General features: G+C 44.1%; 1 protein-coding gene across 3 annotated transcripts in view; it reads left to right on the plus strand.

The window, feature by feature from the left end:
* LOC121301490 (phosphatidylinositol 3-kinase regulatory subunit gamma-like) overlaps positions 1-14,830 on the plus strand; it is a 45,572-nt gene that overhangs the window by 29,301 nt on the left and 1,441 nt on the right. For 2 of the 3 annotated variants that reach the window (XM_041230946.1, XM_041230948.1), the window contains exons 5-15: positions 1,161-1,298; positions 2,609-2,801; positions 3,877-3,962; positions 4,690-4,795; positions 5,229-5,327; positions 5,848-6,028; positions 8,055-8,180; positions 8,898-9,040; positions 9,410-9,586; positions 10,913-10,984; positions 13,881-14,051. In XM_041230946.1, coding sequence (XP_041086880.1) covers positions 1,161-1,298; positions 2,609-2,801; positions 3,877-3,962; positions 4,690-4,795; positions 5,229-5,327; positions 5,848-6,028; positions 8,055-8,180; positions 8,898-9,040; positions 9,410-9,586; positions 10,913-10,984; positions 13,881-14,051 — 1,492 coding nt within the window. The remainder of the gene's footprint in view (positions 1-1,160; positions 1,299-2,608; positions 2,802-3,876; positions 3,963-4,689; positions 4,796-5,228; positions 5,328-5,847; positions 6,029-8,054; positions 8,181-8,897; positions 9,041-9,409; positions 9,587-10,912; positions 10,985-13,880; positions 14,052-14,830) is intronic. The other variant, XM_041230947.1, reaches the window with a different exon arrangement.

Consider the following 14,830-nt stretch of genomic DNA (forward strand, 5'->3'; position numbering starts at 1 on the left):
CAATCAATCCTTATTGTTTAAGGCACAGTAGCATCTGTCAGACTGGCAGGGGAGGCCTGGGGACATCCCTGCATCTGCTTAACAGTATAGTTTGGAACAGTGTGATTTGACTGTTCATGTTGTCAAGATAGCTGTTATGTGCTGGGTTGTGACTTATATCCAGGACTTAGAGTAAAACCATGAGAAGGTAGTGAATAAGCCCTCCGCGCCACCTAGACAGTTTAGTCATTCTTATATAAATGTGTGTGCGTGCCTTCAGTACATGCTAAGATATCAAGCAAGTCCTAGCTTGCATGGATGCGTCAGCTGCTGCTGGTATAGAATCAATCATACAAGCCACATTCTCCATTCCAACACGCACACCCTACAGTACCCATGCTTTCACAACACTGCAAATGAAAACAAGCACAGCCAGCTGCTGGCTCATAGGTGGTATCAACCACCTTTCTCTAGCATTAACGGAAACGCTTTCCTCTAGGGACAAAAAGTGCCCAGGGTTATGGGGGTTCAAGGCACTTCAGAATTTGCTAAATTGCAGGAAGGGACACCTGTGTGTGTGTGTGTGTGTGTGTGTGTGTGTGTGTGTGTGTGTGTGTGTGTGTGTGTGTGTGTGTGTGTGTGTGTGTGTGTGTGTGTGTGTGTGTGTGTGTGTGTGTGTGTGTGTGTGTGTGTGTGTGTGTGTGTGTGTGTGTGTGTGTGTGTGTGTGTGTGTGTGTGTGTGTGTGTGTGTGTGTGTGTGTGGTTTTCCTCCATTTAATTTAATGGAGCTTCACTGATGTACAGTAATTTCATATGATATCACACCGCGGGGTGAGGTGAGGAGTCGTCGCAGCCTGAAACATTTCCAAAGGGGGTCCCACAAGAAAAAGTTTGAGAACCCCTGCTGTAGGGGTCTTGTATACCAGGGCTTACACAAACACTATGTCTGCAGGTATGCTTAAAGGTTCTGCTGTGAGAATTGATGGCAAAAGCTAGTACAGTAAAACTAATAGAAAGGCCACAACACAGTACAGGCTACTTTTTTACAGTCCTGATGCGTTTGTTTCTGTAAAGCCAAACCTGTGTTCAGTAGTAAGGTTACTGTCTGCAGTCCCCATGCATTAAACCTTTGTGCATTCAATTCCTGTGGTGCTCTGACAGTCTTGTTGTTCCTTGGACAGACCTGACTGTGCTGGACCTGGAGCAGTGTGATGTCCTCGCTGTGTCGGAGGCTCTGAGATCTTACCTGCAGGACCTGCCCTCCCCAGTGATTCCCAGCTCTGTCTACACTGAGTTGCAGAGCGCTCTGCAAAGCAACGGTGAGTAGAGAAGCACCCAGCCCATAACACATCTCTACACACTGGGGAGAGGCTGGAGCAGCACCCAGCCCACTACACAGTCTCTACACACTGGGGAGAGGCTGGAGGAGCACCCAGCCCACTACACAGTCTGTACACACTGGAGAGAGGCTGGAGGAGCACCCAGCCCACTACACAGTCTCTACACACTGGGGAGAGGCTGGAGGAGCACCCAGCCCACTACACAGTCTGTACACACTGGAGAGAGGCTGGAGCAGCACCCAGCCCACTACACAGTCTCTACACACTGGGGAGAGGCTGGAGGAGCACCCAGCCCACTACACAGTCTGTACACACTGGAGAGAGGCTGGAGGAGCACCCAGGCCGCTACACAGTCTCTACAAACTGGGGAGAGGCTGGAGGAGCACCCAGCCCTCTACACACTGGGGAGAGGCTGGAGGAGCACCCAGCCCACTACACAGTCTCTACACACTGGGGAGAGGCACACATTTTACCAGCTGTAGGAATACATGCAAGTCAAGTGCAGAATGGAAAAGAGCACAGGAATGTTTTATTTTTTTCTAAATTAGATGAAAAAAATACCATCATAAATCAAATCAGATACACAGGTATACAAAGTGAGGGTAATACGTATTAGATAAGATTCACTATTTTGTTAGCTCTGTGTAACTTAAGTAGTAAATACATCTGTGGGTTTTGGGTGTGTGTTTCTCTCTAAAAACAGAAAATTAGTTATGCCTTTATTTTAACCATATATGGTGTAGATATATAGGTTCTTAACCATTTTAAAATTTAATTTCCACCCCACTTAATATCACTCGGGACAAGCATATCATTAGAAGGTTTTCTTGCTGTACAGAATTGAGGTGTTACGAACTATTCACAGTAGTACAAGAGTAGTCTACAGAATTCTGCAATGTGTATACTTACAGCTTTCCTTATGTTCATGCACAGTACAGTTGGCTGCATATTGAAAACGCATTGTATTAATGAACACTATTGTAATCAATGTATCTAGTGTGAGCTCAAGTTCCACCACTAAACAGGCATGTTGGTTTATCAGCACTTCAGTGTTTTATGCTTATTTGCTTATTGCCATCATCCTATTTGCTCAGCCCTTTTGATGTGATATCAACAGCGTTATATTTCATAAATAACTGTTGCTAACCCCTCAAGGTCATTTTAATACTAGCCTCAATGCCGGCTTGCTCAGGCTTGCCCAGAAACTGCAAAACATTTCTCTGACATCTGTAGCAAGACTCACAGTCCAATAATCTGACCACAGCGCTCTCTTCTCTCCCTTGTTTCAGTAGAAGCGTCTCCCAAGGAAAGCTACACACGGCTGCTGAGCATTCTCGAGTCTCCTCCGGTCCCTCTCCAGAACTCCCTCACACTCCAATACCTGCTGCGGCACTTCTCAAAACTGGGACAGCGCTGGGAGCAGAGTCCACGATCGTTGGGAGAGCTTTTCGGACCCCTGCTCGTCAGGCTTCCAAACGCAGGGTGAGTCTGGGATACTTTTGAATTTTGTGTTGGACGATTGCAATCTTTCGTTATTAAAGCAATATACAGTGCAGTTCATGGAAGTATTGTGAGTTCCTGCTTAATTTCCTGTTTAATTTCCTTGAACATACTGGGAATGTTTGCAGCCAATCTGAAAAGCCATTACAAGTAGCTCTCCATCCCTTTTCATGACTGCAATATGTGCACAAGACTGTATGCGTGCAGCATTTCATTGGATATGGAAAAGACACTGAAGCAATAGAACTGTGCACTGCTGTGTAAACACTAAGGCTGACACCTGTGTTTTGTCTGCATGGTTAAACGTTCAGCCATAATTAACACTTGGATAACATTTAAACTATAGCATTTATAGGTGGTTTCCAATAAACAGTGTGATTCATAATTTGTGTAATATTGTCGTTTTGCATTGTTTTCTAATTAAATGTTGATATTATTCTACACCCCTCTGGTGGCCAAATGGTGCATCACAGAGAGCCTCAGTCAGACATTTTCCTTTGCATGTCATCCTCCATGTACCCTGCAGTTTTTGCGATGCTCCAACAGTGCAGTTATAAATCTCATCGGATTTAGAAAGGGCTGTGGTCTACTTTGTGAAGCGTTGCACAGTGTTTCTGTTTCATACAGTTTCATTAGAGCTATAAGAACCCTGAGACATTTCCCACAGCAATGTTGCAGTTTCCCCACTGGTTTGCCTTGGTTATACTCTCAATTTGTCATAGTTAATATGCTTTAACCTCCCCTGTGCTTTTTGCAATACTTACCTTTGCTTTAACAGTGCTTTGACTTCTTTATTGTGCTTTGCTGTGCTTTTACTATCGGAGACTTTTATAAGGGTGGCTTCAGAAAATATTTACATACATCTGTGAGACAGCTAAAACTAAAGAGCAGCTTGTGAACTCGGGTGGAAGCACCTTAACACAGACTTAATAAACAAACAGTATTTATGTGATTGCAAACATCAGATGTGTAGCTTGCTGGTTTTGAGTGGCCCGTGGATCACAGATAGGTGCAGTCCGGTCCTGACGTGAATGGATACCTCTCTTGTCGTTCTCAGCTGCGATGTGAGTCTGGATCTTCCTGTGCTCATCCTGGAGAAGCTGCTTTTGAACAGGACCCTGGAGCCCGAACAAGTGCCTCCAGGTATGCAGGACTCAGAAAATGCTTCTCAACACTGAACACTAACCGCAGTCTTAAGCAGATGCACAGTATAAATTTCTCAAGTTTCATCTAGGGTTAAAATACCTATGTTTCCATACTTTATACAGGTAGAACAATGAATAATTAGGGTGACCTAGTCAGTTTTTTTTTTTTCTTTTTTAAATCACGTATGTAATAACGTCTGGTGCTCTAGTACTGTTCCGTAACACTTTGCTGTTTGTGCTGTAGATTTTAAAATAGCATTTATATGTTGCTGGACTTCAAGTGCACTGCCATCCATCTGAAACCGCTTCACAATTATTTCCCAATCCTCTGGCATGGTGTTGGTCGTCTGTCATTTTACCAGTCGACTGTTCTTTGCTACCTCTCATACATTGTACTTGTTTTATAACCAGAAATACTGCATGAATGGTAATGTAGTTCTGTGATTATTGTAAAGTTATTCTGCCATTCGTGGCATACCCACAGGTATGGAAGAGTTATTCGTGCTAAATGAATTTTGCAAGTTGGTGTCAATAGATATGAATGATGCATGACAGTTGTTTCTCAATGAGACTGTGTCAAATAGCTTGTTACATACAGAAAATGGCTTGCTGTTTTTTCAAACTTGTTTTGCAATCCCACAAGGAAAGAGACTGTTTGGGAATGTGTCTAGAGTTGCAGTGTGTGAACAGTCAGGTGATGAGGATTTATTTTCCCCTTTTTATAGCTCTTCCTCCGAAACCACCCAAGCCCAAGGCTGCCCCAAATAGCCTGGCCAATGGAAACAGCATGTCTCTGAGCGATGCTGAGTGGTACTGGGGAGAGATCTCAAGGTAAGCAGCTTCAGTGGGCCTGCAAGCTTCCACTAACAGTGGATGTGCAAAGTATCAGCTGGCAGAGGTGATGGCAGATTCGCCATCCCCTGTTTTATACTGCATGAATTGCCATGCTCTCCTGGGATGCCTTGGGTCTCTTCATTACTTCGCAAGCCTTGGTTTAATTCAGCATTGTTGCAAATTAAGTCCACCCGGCCCCGATGCTGATGGCTACTTGAGTGGCGATGGAGCACCCTTCCATCGGGCCAGAATTGTGCACATATGAAAGCCTCTTCCAGGCCACCACTGAATCTCAATCCAATTGAGCATGTTTGGGATGAACTTGAGCAATGCTTTTGTCAGCCTGTTAATGTCTTCATGTACAGGTCCTAATAAAGTGGCCAGGCAGTGTGTATCTGTTTGTGTAATCGCTCCTGCTTTCCGTCCTCAGAGAGGAGGTGAACGAAAAGATGAGGGACACACTGGATGGGACGTTCCTGGTGCGAGACGCGTCCAGTAAAATTCAGGGAGAGTACACTCTGACCCTCAGGCAAGTGTGACACAGCGGCACCCTGCAGAATACCAGTACACCGCATCACAGAGGAGCCTGCAGAGCACCAGTGCACTGCATCACAGAGGAGCCTGCAGAGCACCAGTACACTGCATCACAGAGGAGCCTGCAGAGCACCAGTACACCGCATCACAGAGGAGCCTGCAGAGCACCAGTACACCGCATCACAGAGGAGCCTGCAGAGCACCAGTACACTGCATCACAGAGGAGCCTGCAGAGCACCAGTACACTGCATCACAGAGGAGCCTGCAGAGCACCAGTACACTGCATCACAGAGGAGACTTGTCAGACCCAGGCATCCTCCTTGCTGCTTATGCAGGACCCTAGTCTACGGTGGTATAGTAGAGTGTGTTAGTGTTTCATAGGCTTTATCACGTGATGTGATCACTTTCCATTTACTGTTCTGAATGTCTGCATAAACACTGATCGATTCCCATGGTACAGAAAAACATTTGATAGTAAGATTATTTTATTTTTTTTTTCTCTTTGAAATTTCTAGGAAAGGAGGCAACAACAAGCTGATAAAGATTTTCCATCGGGACAACAAGTACGGTTTCTCGGAGCCCCTGAGCTTCCTGTCTGTGGTGGAGTTAATCAATCACTACCGGCACGAGTCCCTGGCACAGTACAACGCTAAACTGGACACCCGACTGCTGTGCCCTGTCTCCAAGTACCAGCAGGTAACCAGGGGGCACACCTGGGCCGGAACTCCCAATACAAGCACGCCAGCTTCATAGAAGGGCTGCCAGCCTGTGTTCTCCCTATTCTTAGCTCTTAGCTTTATTAACATTACTTGAGCTCCCCTCTTGCTATGCTGAGAGTCTGGTTCTTTTGTTCCGGATTAGCTTTCTAACACAAGGCTATGTTCTTAGGGTTCGACTAGAGTATTTGATTTGTAGATAAAGTACTGCTTGCTGGCACTGTCTTTCAGAGTGAAACCACGCTGTTGCACAGAGAGGGGTTTCATACCAAGAAGCAGCATAAACCCAAACTTTCACTGTACTTATTAGAAATCAAGTATGAATCCAATCAAAGAACCAGCATATCTACAATGGAAGAAAGTTCCACTGATCTTGCTAGTGCTAATAAAGAAAATAAGGTTAAAACCTTGGTTAAATATGTAAATAACGTAGGATGTAGGTGTATCAGGGAATGGATCAAACACCTATGCAATGGGAGGCTTATTCCCATACCTGTCTACTTTTTCATGACACTTGTTGTGTGTAAGGTCCAAAAAGATTGATCAACAAAAATGTTCATTTGTTTTTAGCCCACGTGGAATCAGCTCAATTTTGGTCCTTACCCTAGGTTTTGTGGATACGTTACCCTCCGAATAAGGTATGGACAAGATGAAAAAGTACTGTGAACGTGTAGATTAACCTAAGGAATAAGTTTTATATTTTGACTGGCATGTAAACCCAAATTAGTCTACGTAGACAAAAAAATATGTGTAAAGATGGATATATCTGATTAAATCAAGACTCTCAGTCCAGCCACACACGTGACTGTGTTCACAGTCACAGTGTGTGTGTGTGTCAGTGTCAGTGTCAGTCTGTGTGTGTGTGTGTCAGTGTCAGTGTCAGTGTGTGTGTGTGTGTGTCAGTGTCAGTGAGTGTGTGTCAGTGTGTGTGTGTGTCAGTGTGTGTGTGTGTGTGTGTGTGTGTGTGTCAGTGTGTGTGTGTGTGTGTGTGTGTCAGTGTCAGTCTGTGTGTGTGTGTGTGTGTGTGTCAGTGTCGCTGTGTGTGTCAGTGTGTGTGTGTGTGTGTGTGTGTGTGTGTGTGTGTCAGTGTCAGTGTGTGTGTGTGTCAGTGTGTGTGTGTGTGTGTGCCACACAGACACAGTCAGGTGTCAGTCAGTGTGTTCATGTGTGTGTGTGTGTGTGTGTGTGTGTGTGTGTGTGTGTGTGTGTGTGTGTGTCAGTGTGTGTGTGTCAGTGTCAGTGTGTGTGTGTGTGTGTGTCAGTGTGTGTGTGTCAGTGTCAGTGTGTGTGTGTGTGTGTCAGTGTCAGTGTCAGTGTGTGTCAGTGTGTGTGTGTGTGTGTGTGTGTGTGTGTGTGTGTGTGTGTGTGTGTGTCAGTGTCAGTGTGTGTGTGTGTGTCAGTGTCAGTGTGTGTGTGTGTGTGTGTGTGTCATGTGTGTGTGTGTGTCAGTGTGGTGTGTGTGTGTGTGTCAGTGTCAGTGTGTGTGTGTGTGTGTGTGTGTGTGTGTGTGTGTGTGTGTGTGTGTGTGTGTGTGTGTGTGTGTGTGTGTGTGTGTGTGTTGTGTGTGTGTCAGTCCGTCAGTCACACACACAGTCAGTACACACAGTCAGTGCAAGTCAGACACACACACACAGTCTGTGTCAGTCACGGACACACACACAGTCACAGTGTGTGTGTGTGTGTCAGTGTCAGTGTGTGTGTGTGTGTGTGTGTGTGTGTGTGTGTGTGTGTGTGTGTGTGTGTGTGTGTGTGTGTGTGTGTGTGTGTGTGTGTGTCAGTGTGTGTGTGTGTGTGTGTGTGTGTGTGTCAGTGTGTGTGTGTCAGTCAGTGTGTGTGTCAGTGTGTGTCAGTGTCAGTCTGTGTGTGTGTCAGTGTGTGTCAGTGTCAGTCTGTGTGTGTGTGTGTCAGTGTCAGTCTGTGTGTGTGTGTGTCAGTGTCAGTCTGTGTGTGTGTGATCGACCTTGGCGGAGGAGATGTATCGAAATGACATGCTTGTTTTTATGCAGGATCAGGTGGTGAAAGAGGACAGCATTGAAGCCGTGGGAGAGCAGCTCAAAGTGTACCACCAGCAGTACCAGGAGAAGAGCAAGGAGTACGACATTCTGTATGAGGAGTACACCCGTACTTCCCAGGTATGCTCCTGCCCTGCACCCCACCACATGGGCAGGCTGGAAACCACTACCACTCAAGTTCCACTCGAGGAAGTCAATGTCTTCATTTGTGTTCATCTGGAATCCATTCATGTGAAGGCTGATCTTTAAGCATTCCTTTAATTCAGATTGAACTGCACACAACTTTTGTGTCATTTCTTATTCTTGCAGTAAGTAGTTAGGATCATCAAATATCTAACACTGCGTGTGAGACTCTGTTTAGGGCATTGGTGTCTGACCCAGTTGATGGTATAGTTAATAAGCATGGCAAGTAATGATCTCAGCAGAAAACTCTACTTATTGGCCCTGTTTTTGCCGAGTACCTCTGAAGTGATGTTTAAAAGGTGCTAGGAAAATTTTGAAGACTAAGTATGCTTTTAATATCTGTGTTGAAAAAAAGAGGCTGGCATAAATGTGCTTTAGCTTTAGTAAATTCTTAATGACTGTACTTTGATACAGCGCTGTGTATTATGCCAGTTCTCTTCAAAGCAATGAAAACACAGAGACTGAATAATCTAACTGTGCTGTGGGAGTGATCAACAATCAGCCCATACAGGCACTAGAAAGAGACATTGTGTAAACCCAGAGACCACACAGATAACCAGTGTGTGTGCTGGCTAAGCACTCAGTTCAGTAATGTTAGCCAAAAGATTTGGAGAATCCATAAAAATTCAGTCTCCCTTCATTGTTTACTGCCAGGAGCTGCAGATGAAAAGAACAGCGATCGAAGCATTCAATGAAACCATCAAGATCTTCGAAGAGCAGTGTCAGACCCAGGAGAGGTACAGCAAGGAGTACATTGAGAAGTTCAGACGTGAGGGCAACGATAAGGAGATCCAGAGGTAATGAGGTGCTGAGCAGAGCTCTCCTGCCCTGAGATCCAGAGGTAATGAGGGGCTGAGCAGAGCTCTCCTGCCCTGAGATCCAGAGGTAATGATGGGCTGAGCAGAGCTCTCCTGCCCTGAGATCCAGAGGTAATGAGGGGCTGAGCAGAGCTCTCCTGCCCTGAGATCCAGAGGTAATGATGGGCTGAGCAGAGCTCTCCTGCCCTGAGATCCAGAGGTAATGAGGGGCTGAGCAGAGCTCTCCTGCCCTGAGATCCAGAGGTAATTGGGCGCTGTAAATAAAAAATAAAAGCAAATAAAAAGAAAATCTGTATTTCTTTTTATCAGTAAATATAAAGTCTTGTGGAACCTGTTTCCCTCCGTCAGGATCCTGAGTAACTCGGAGAAGCTGAAGTCTCGTGTCACTGAGATCCACGACAGCAAGATGAAGCTGGAGCTGGATCTGAAGAAACAGGCAGCCGAAAACCGTGAGATCGATAAGAGAATGAACAGCCTGAAACCAGACCTGATGCAGCTGCGCAAAATCAGAGACCAGTACCTAGTGTAAGCATCTCCAGCGTCTTCTCATCCGACAGTGAGAACACGAGACATGAGCCCAGTCCTAGCTTCAATAATAGGAAAGGATGAGTATCACAAGATGCCTTATATATTGGGATGACTTTTTGGTTTCCGAAGACATAACGGTTCCAGATACTAGCTGTGATTCTCTGGTGCAAATTGCACCCGGAGTCGTAAAAAGAACCCTTTTCAGAGCAGTTTGTTGTATAAACACGGTAAAGTCAGCCCCCTGACTAACAGTTTAACAATTTGTAATGCTGATGCATCGATATATCGACATTATAAATGGGTAAAAAAATAAAAAAACGCACAAAAAACCCCAGCAGTAATAGATGTGGAGCAGTGGATTACTGTGTAACATTGCTGTCATTCTTCAAAAACTGTTATGCACATTACATTGATTACATCTGTTTAAATATATAACCCTTTTTTTAATAACCTTATTTGTGTTGATTTGTACCAGTTGGGGGGTCAAAGCAGAATCCCCCAAAAAAGTTGTTTCAAATCCATAACAAATCAGAGTAAAAACCAATCAAGAGAAAAAAAAAAAATTAAAAAAAGTTAGCACTGTCCACAGCAGTTTACTAACAAGTGTTGTTCATGGCTTCTATTTTAATTGTGTTAAGGATCCTTATAGTGTCCACGTTTTTGTTTTAAATTTAAGCGATGACTCACTTGCTTACAATCTGCCCACCATTACTGAATGAGTACCTGCTCACAATGCTTAATACTTCTGACCAAAGATACAACTTTTGGTTGGTTGTTTTTCTTAATTTTTACTTTGGGTGATTCAGATCAAACATTACTTTCTGTGCTTTACTTTCTTGCTGTCTTACTTTAGAAAATAATTGCCAAACAGCGGAAGGCACTGTATTTGTAGCTCGGTTGATACAGTATTTAATTCAAACACAACGCTCTTAACTTGCTCTGTTACTTTGAAGGCTCCTGCACAGATCCAATCCCATCAGTAAACACTCACAGGGGGCGGGGCAGGGTGGAGAAGGTGAACTCAATCGCATGCAGATTCAGAGAGTCAAACCTGAGGGAAGCGGAGGAGCTCTGTGCTTAATTCAAAACATAATTGCAGATTCCACATTTAGTAAAAATGAAAAATATCCTTTGCTTAAACCCTTTACACAAAAACAATACGACAGCTTGAGCTGTCAACGATAGATAAATCGATGCATCATCTCAGCCTTAATCGCCTGTATCGTTACAAGCACATCTTTTTTTAGTGTTTGGGTGAATGGTTGCTCGAGGCTTGCTAACTTGTCCCTGTGTAATATTTCTGGATTTGCATCTGTTTTCCAGCTGGCTGACTCAGAAAGGCACCAGGCAGAGGAAGATCAATGAATGGTTGGGGATCAAGAATGAAGCTGAGGAGTGAGTTGCAACCCTGTGTTCACACATGATAAAAAACATGCTCAAGAATGAAGCTGGGGAGTGAGTTACAACCCTGTGTTCACACATGGGGAAATAAATATGCTCAAGAATGAAGCTGATGAGTGAGTTACAACCCTGTGTTCACACATGGGGAAATAAATATGCTCAAGAATGAAGCTGATGAGTGAGTTACAACCCTGTGTTCACACATGGGGAAAAAAAACATGCTCAAGAATGCTGGCTATTTCCCAGCTGTCAGACCAAAGATATTTGAGATATTAAGACATTTTATTACAACTTTCAAACAATAGACAGATACAACAAAACGGGTGACGGACTGGAAATGTACTAGAATACACAGGTTAATTTACGGTTTAATATGAATCTATTGTATCTGATTTCTGTAAGTAATGAAATACTTTTTTACAGCTTAATTCTTGATAGAAACACAGCCTGCAGTTATTTTGTCCAAAGTGTAGAGTACAAATCAAATGGATTTATGATGAGGCTGTATAACACACTGGGGAGACTAAAAAGACATTGTGGCCCTGGAGAGAGTCCAGCCAAGAGCAAACTTATCCCAGAGCTTGGAGGATTGGACTGTGGAGATAGATTGAGGGAAATTAATCTATTCAGCCTGGAAGAAGAGTTGAGGGACTTGATTGAGGTCTTGACCAACAAACTTCACTCTAATCAGTAGCATGGCACAGAAACCAGGCCCAGGTGTCTCAACTGGAAATGAAGTGAAAGATAGGCTAAGGACAGGGGGAAGGAGCCCCTTCACACAGAGAGTGGTGAGGGTATGGATTGGGTTACATGTTGCTGATGCTGCATCACTGAGATCCTTTAGGCTTTGAGATCAGTCAGTTACTAGGAACCAGACGAAAACTGGTCATTCGTACATTTTCTTGGGTAGAGAATTAGCCAGCTTTGCCGCCCATCTCTGATCACTTTCTAAATTTAACAGGAAATTCGTTCATATAGTAACATGCTATATGAAAAAAATGGTTTATCAATAATTGACTGCTGTGTCCTTTTGGCCAATCAGAGCACAGATTTTCTATGCTACATGGCTGCAACACGTCACAAACAATGCATGACCTCAGCTGTGAGCCTGACCAATCCTCCAACGGTTATTTACCCTAGCAACCTCTTGGACTTTCCTAGTCAAGTCTATTCAAGACTGTAGATAGAGAAATGGACTGTAACAAAAAGAGGGAAGGAGTAATACTATTTTAAAAGAATCAATTTATAAATTGTGTTTAGTATTTAAAGTTTTATTAACAATAACGTTGTAATTAAGAAAATGCAGTATAGAATAGCTATAGGGGTGTATAGGTTATATTATAGGTTTGGGGATGGCGAGTGTCTGTCTGTGTGGAACTGTCATCAGGATTAGAAGTGGTCAATATAACCCACACACAGGCGCTCGCAGTCCTCGAACTCTATTATATATTGCTGTACTGTTAATATAGAAGTTTAAATTTGTATTCATGACAAACCTTTATTTAGTTCACTGTGATTGCTCATTGAAAAGGGTGATGAAGAGAATACTGTTAAGTGATGAGGGCAGGATGCCAGTTGTGATGCCACTGTTTTAAATTGACTGTGCAATTAACCATACCGACACTGAATACAGCATGGTAGAAACGCAATATGGTTTAGTTAATGTCGTGAAGTGGGTTTCCCTGTAATGTGTGGTGGAATGCAGTGGACACAAAGCATGCTCTGAGTGGCTGAAAGATCATCAGATGTCTATAATAGATACAGTTCAAAACACTGAACTGTTCACATGTGTGTAAAAATACACTATTCCCACATACATGGACATGGACATGTATTGTCCTCTATCCCAGTATTATAAAGACTTCTGACTTGGTGCACAAATACCTCTTTTGCAAGGTCGTAGACTACAGTCCAAAATTACCTTGTCCAGAACTGGGCTTTAGTACAGAAAGAGAACATCCGAAAAGTTTGGGAACGAGAAGAGGCCAGTGGGCATCTTAGCATCTATCTAGTAGATGTCTGAAATGCCAGTTAACTAGTGTTTTAGACGCTTCACATGGTAACCTGCTTCATGCATTTATAACTCAGTATTAAAGTGCTTCTGTTCTAAACCTGCTTATACTCGACTTCCTTTTGTGCCGCCCTGTCGTACTCTCCTCACTTCAGCAGGGCCAGAGGTGCTGTGCAGCTCTGATTGTTATCTGCAGTAACCCTGGGCTCTCTTCTCCCTCAGCCTATATTCCACAGTAACCCTGTGCTATCTCCTCCGTCAGCCTGTATTCCACAGTAACCCTGTGCTCTCTTCTCCCTCAGCCTATATTCCACAGTAACCCTGTGCTCTCCTCCTCCCTCAGCCTGTATTCCACAGTAACCCTGTGCTCCTCCCTCAGCCTGTATTCCTCAGTAACCTGTATTCCACAGTATTCCACAGTAACCATGTGCTCCTCCCTCAGCCTGTATTCCACAGTAACCCTGTGCTCTCCTCCCTCAGCCCTGTATTCCACAGTAACCCTGTGCTCTCCTCCTCCCTCAGCCTGTATTCCACAGTAACCCTGTGCTCTCTTCTCCCTCAGCCTGTATTCCACAGTAACCCTGTGCTCTCCTCCTCCCTCAGCCTGTATTCCACAGTAACCCTGTGCTCTCCTCCCTCAGCCTGTATTCCACAGTAACCCTGTGCTCCTCCCTCAGCCTGTATTCCACAGTAACCCTGTGCTCCTCAACCCTCAGCCTGTATTCCACAGTAACCCTGTGCTCTCCTCTTCCCTCAGCCTGTATTCCACAGTAACCCTGTGCTCTCCTCCCCTCCTCCCTGTATTCCACAGTAACCCTGTGCTCTCCTCTTCCCTCAGCCTGTATTCCACAGTAACCCTGTGCTCTCCTCCTCCCTCAGCCTCTATTCCATGATGGATGAAGAGGAGGACCTGCCACACCATGCTGAGCACACCTGGTACGTGGGGAAGATGAACCGCGTCCACGCGGAGGAGCTGCTGAGTGGCAAGCGGGATGGGACCTTCCTCATCCGCGAGAGCAGTCAGAAGGGCTCCTATGCTTGTTCTGTCGTGTGAGTGTGGTTCCTTCTTTTTAATAAACCACCTTATTCTGCAAACAGTAACTGAAGATAATTCCATACATATTCTCCACCAAGAACATCCCATTCAGCAGTAGGTCTCAAATGTGCAGTTTTGAAAACATGGATTTTCATTTCAAAACATCTGGTACTACAGTAGGGTAAAGAAATCTGTTAGCAAGCCGTGTTTTTATTCTGTGTTGCACTTCCTGAGTTATCTGGAGGGTGATATTATCCTATTGACTGACATGCTTTCAGCCAGTAACATGACCCAGAAGACACTGCTGAGGTGAAATTCCCAAGGAAGTAAAGCAGAAACAGACTTCCTTGAAGGAAAGACAAGCAAACTGAACTTTCGTTAATCTAGTGTGGCACCAGGTGTCTGTTTTAAAATGAAAACACATGTCTGCTAAAACATGTCTTTACCAACGGCACATCTGTGACCTGTGCAGCTAATGGAACTGCAAAATGGGTGAGATGAATGGAATTGTTGTTGTTTTTTTTTTTTTTTTTGTAAAGACCAAACATCCATCCAAACTACCACTCAAAGTTGTTTTTTAGAAAACCACTTTTAATCAAAATGTTGGATTAAATTGCGCCATGAACAGTAAGAAAGCATTGTCGATCAAATAAATGTTTAGAATTCTGTCACTTTTTGCTGTTCCAGTTCACACCACGAAACCCTGATAAAAGACAAATGGCCTCTTTCACAATTTAAAAAGACACAAGTAATTCATACTTGTGGAGATAAAGGACTTTCTGGAATATAGAAA

Source organism: Polyodon spathula, chromosome 27, assembly GCF_017654505.1.
Source record: "Polyodon spathula isolate WHYD16114869_AA chromosome 27, ASM1765450v1, whole genome shotgun sequence".
Lineage (NCBI taxonomy): Eukaryota > Metazoa > Chordata > Actinopteri > Acipenseriformes > Polyodontidae > Polyodon > Polyodon spathula.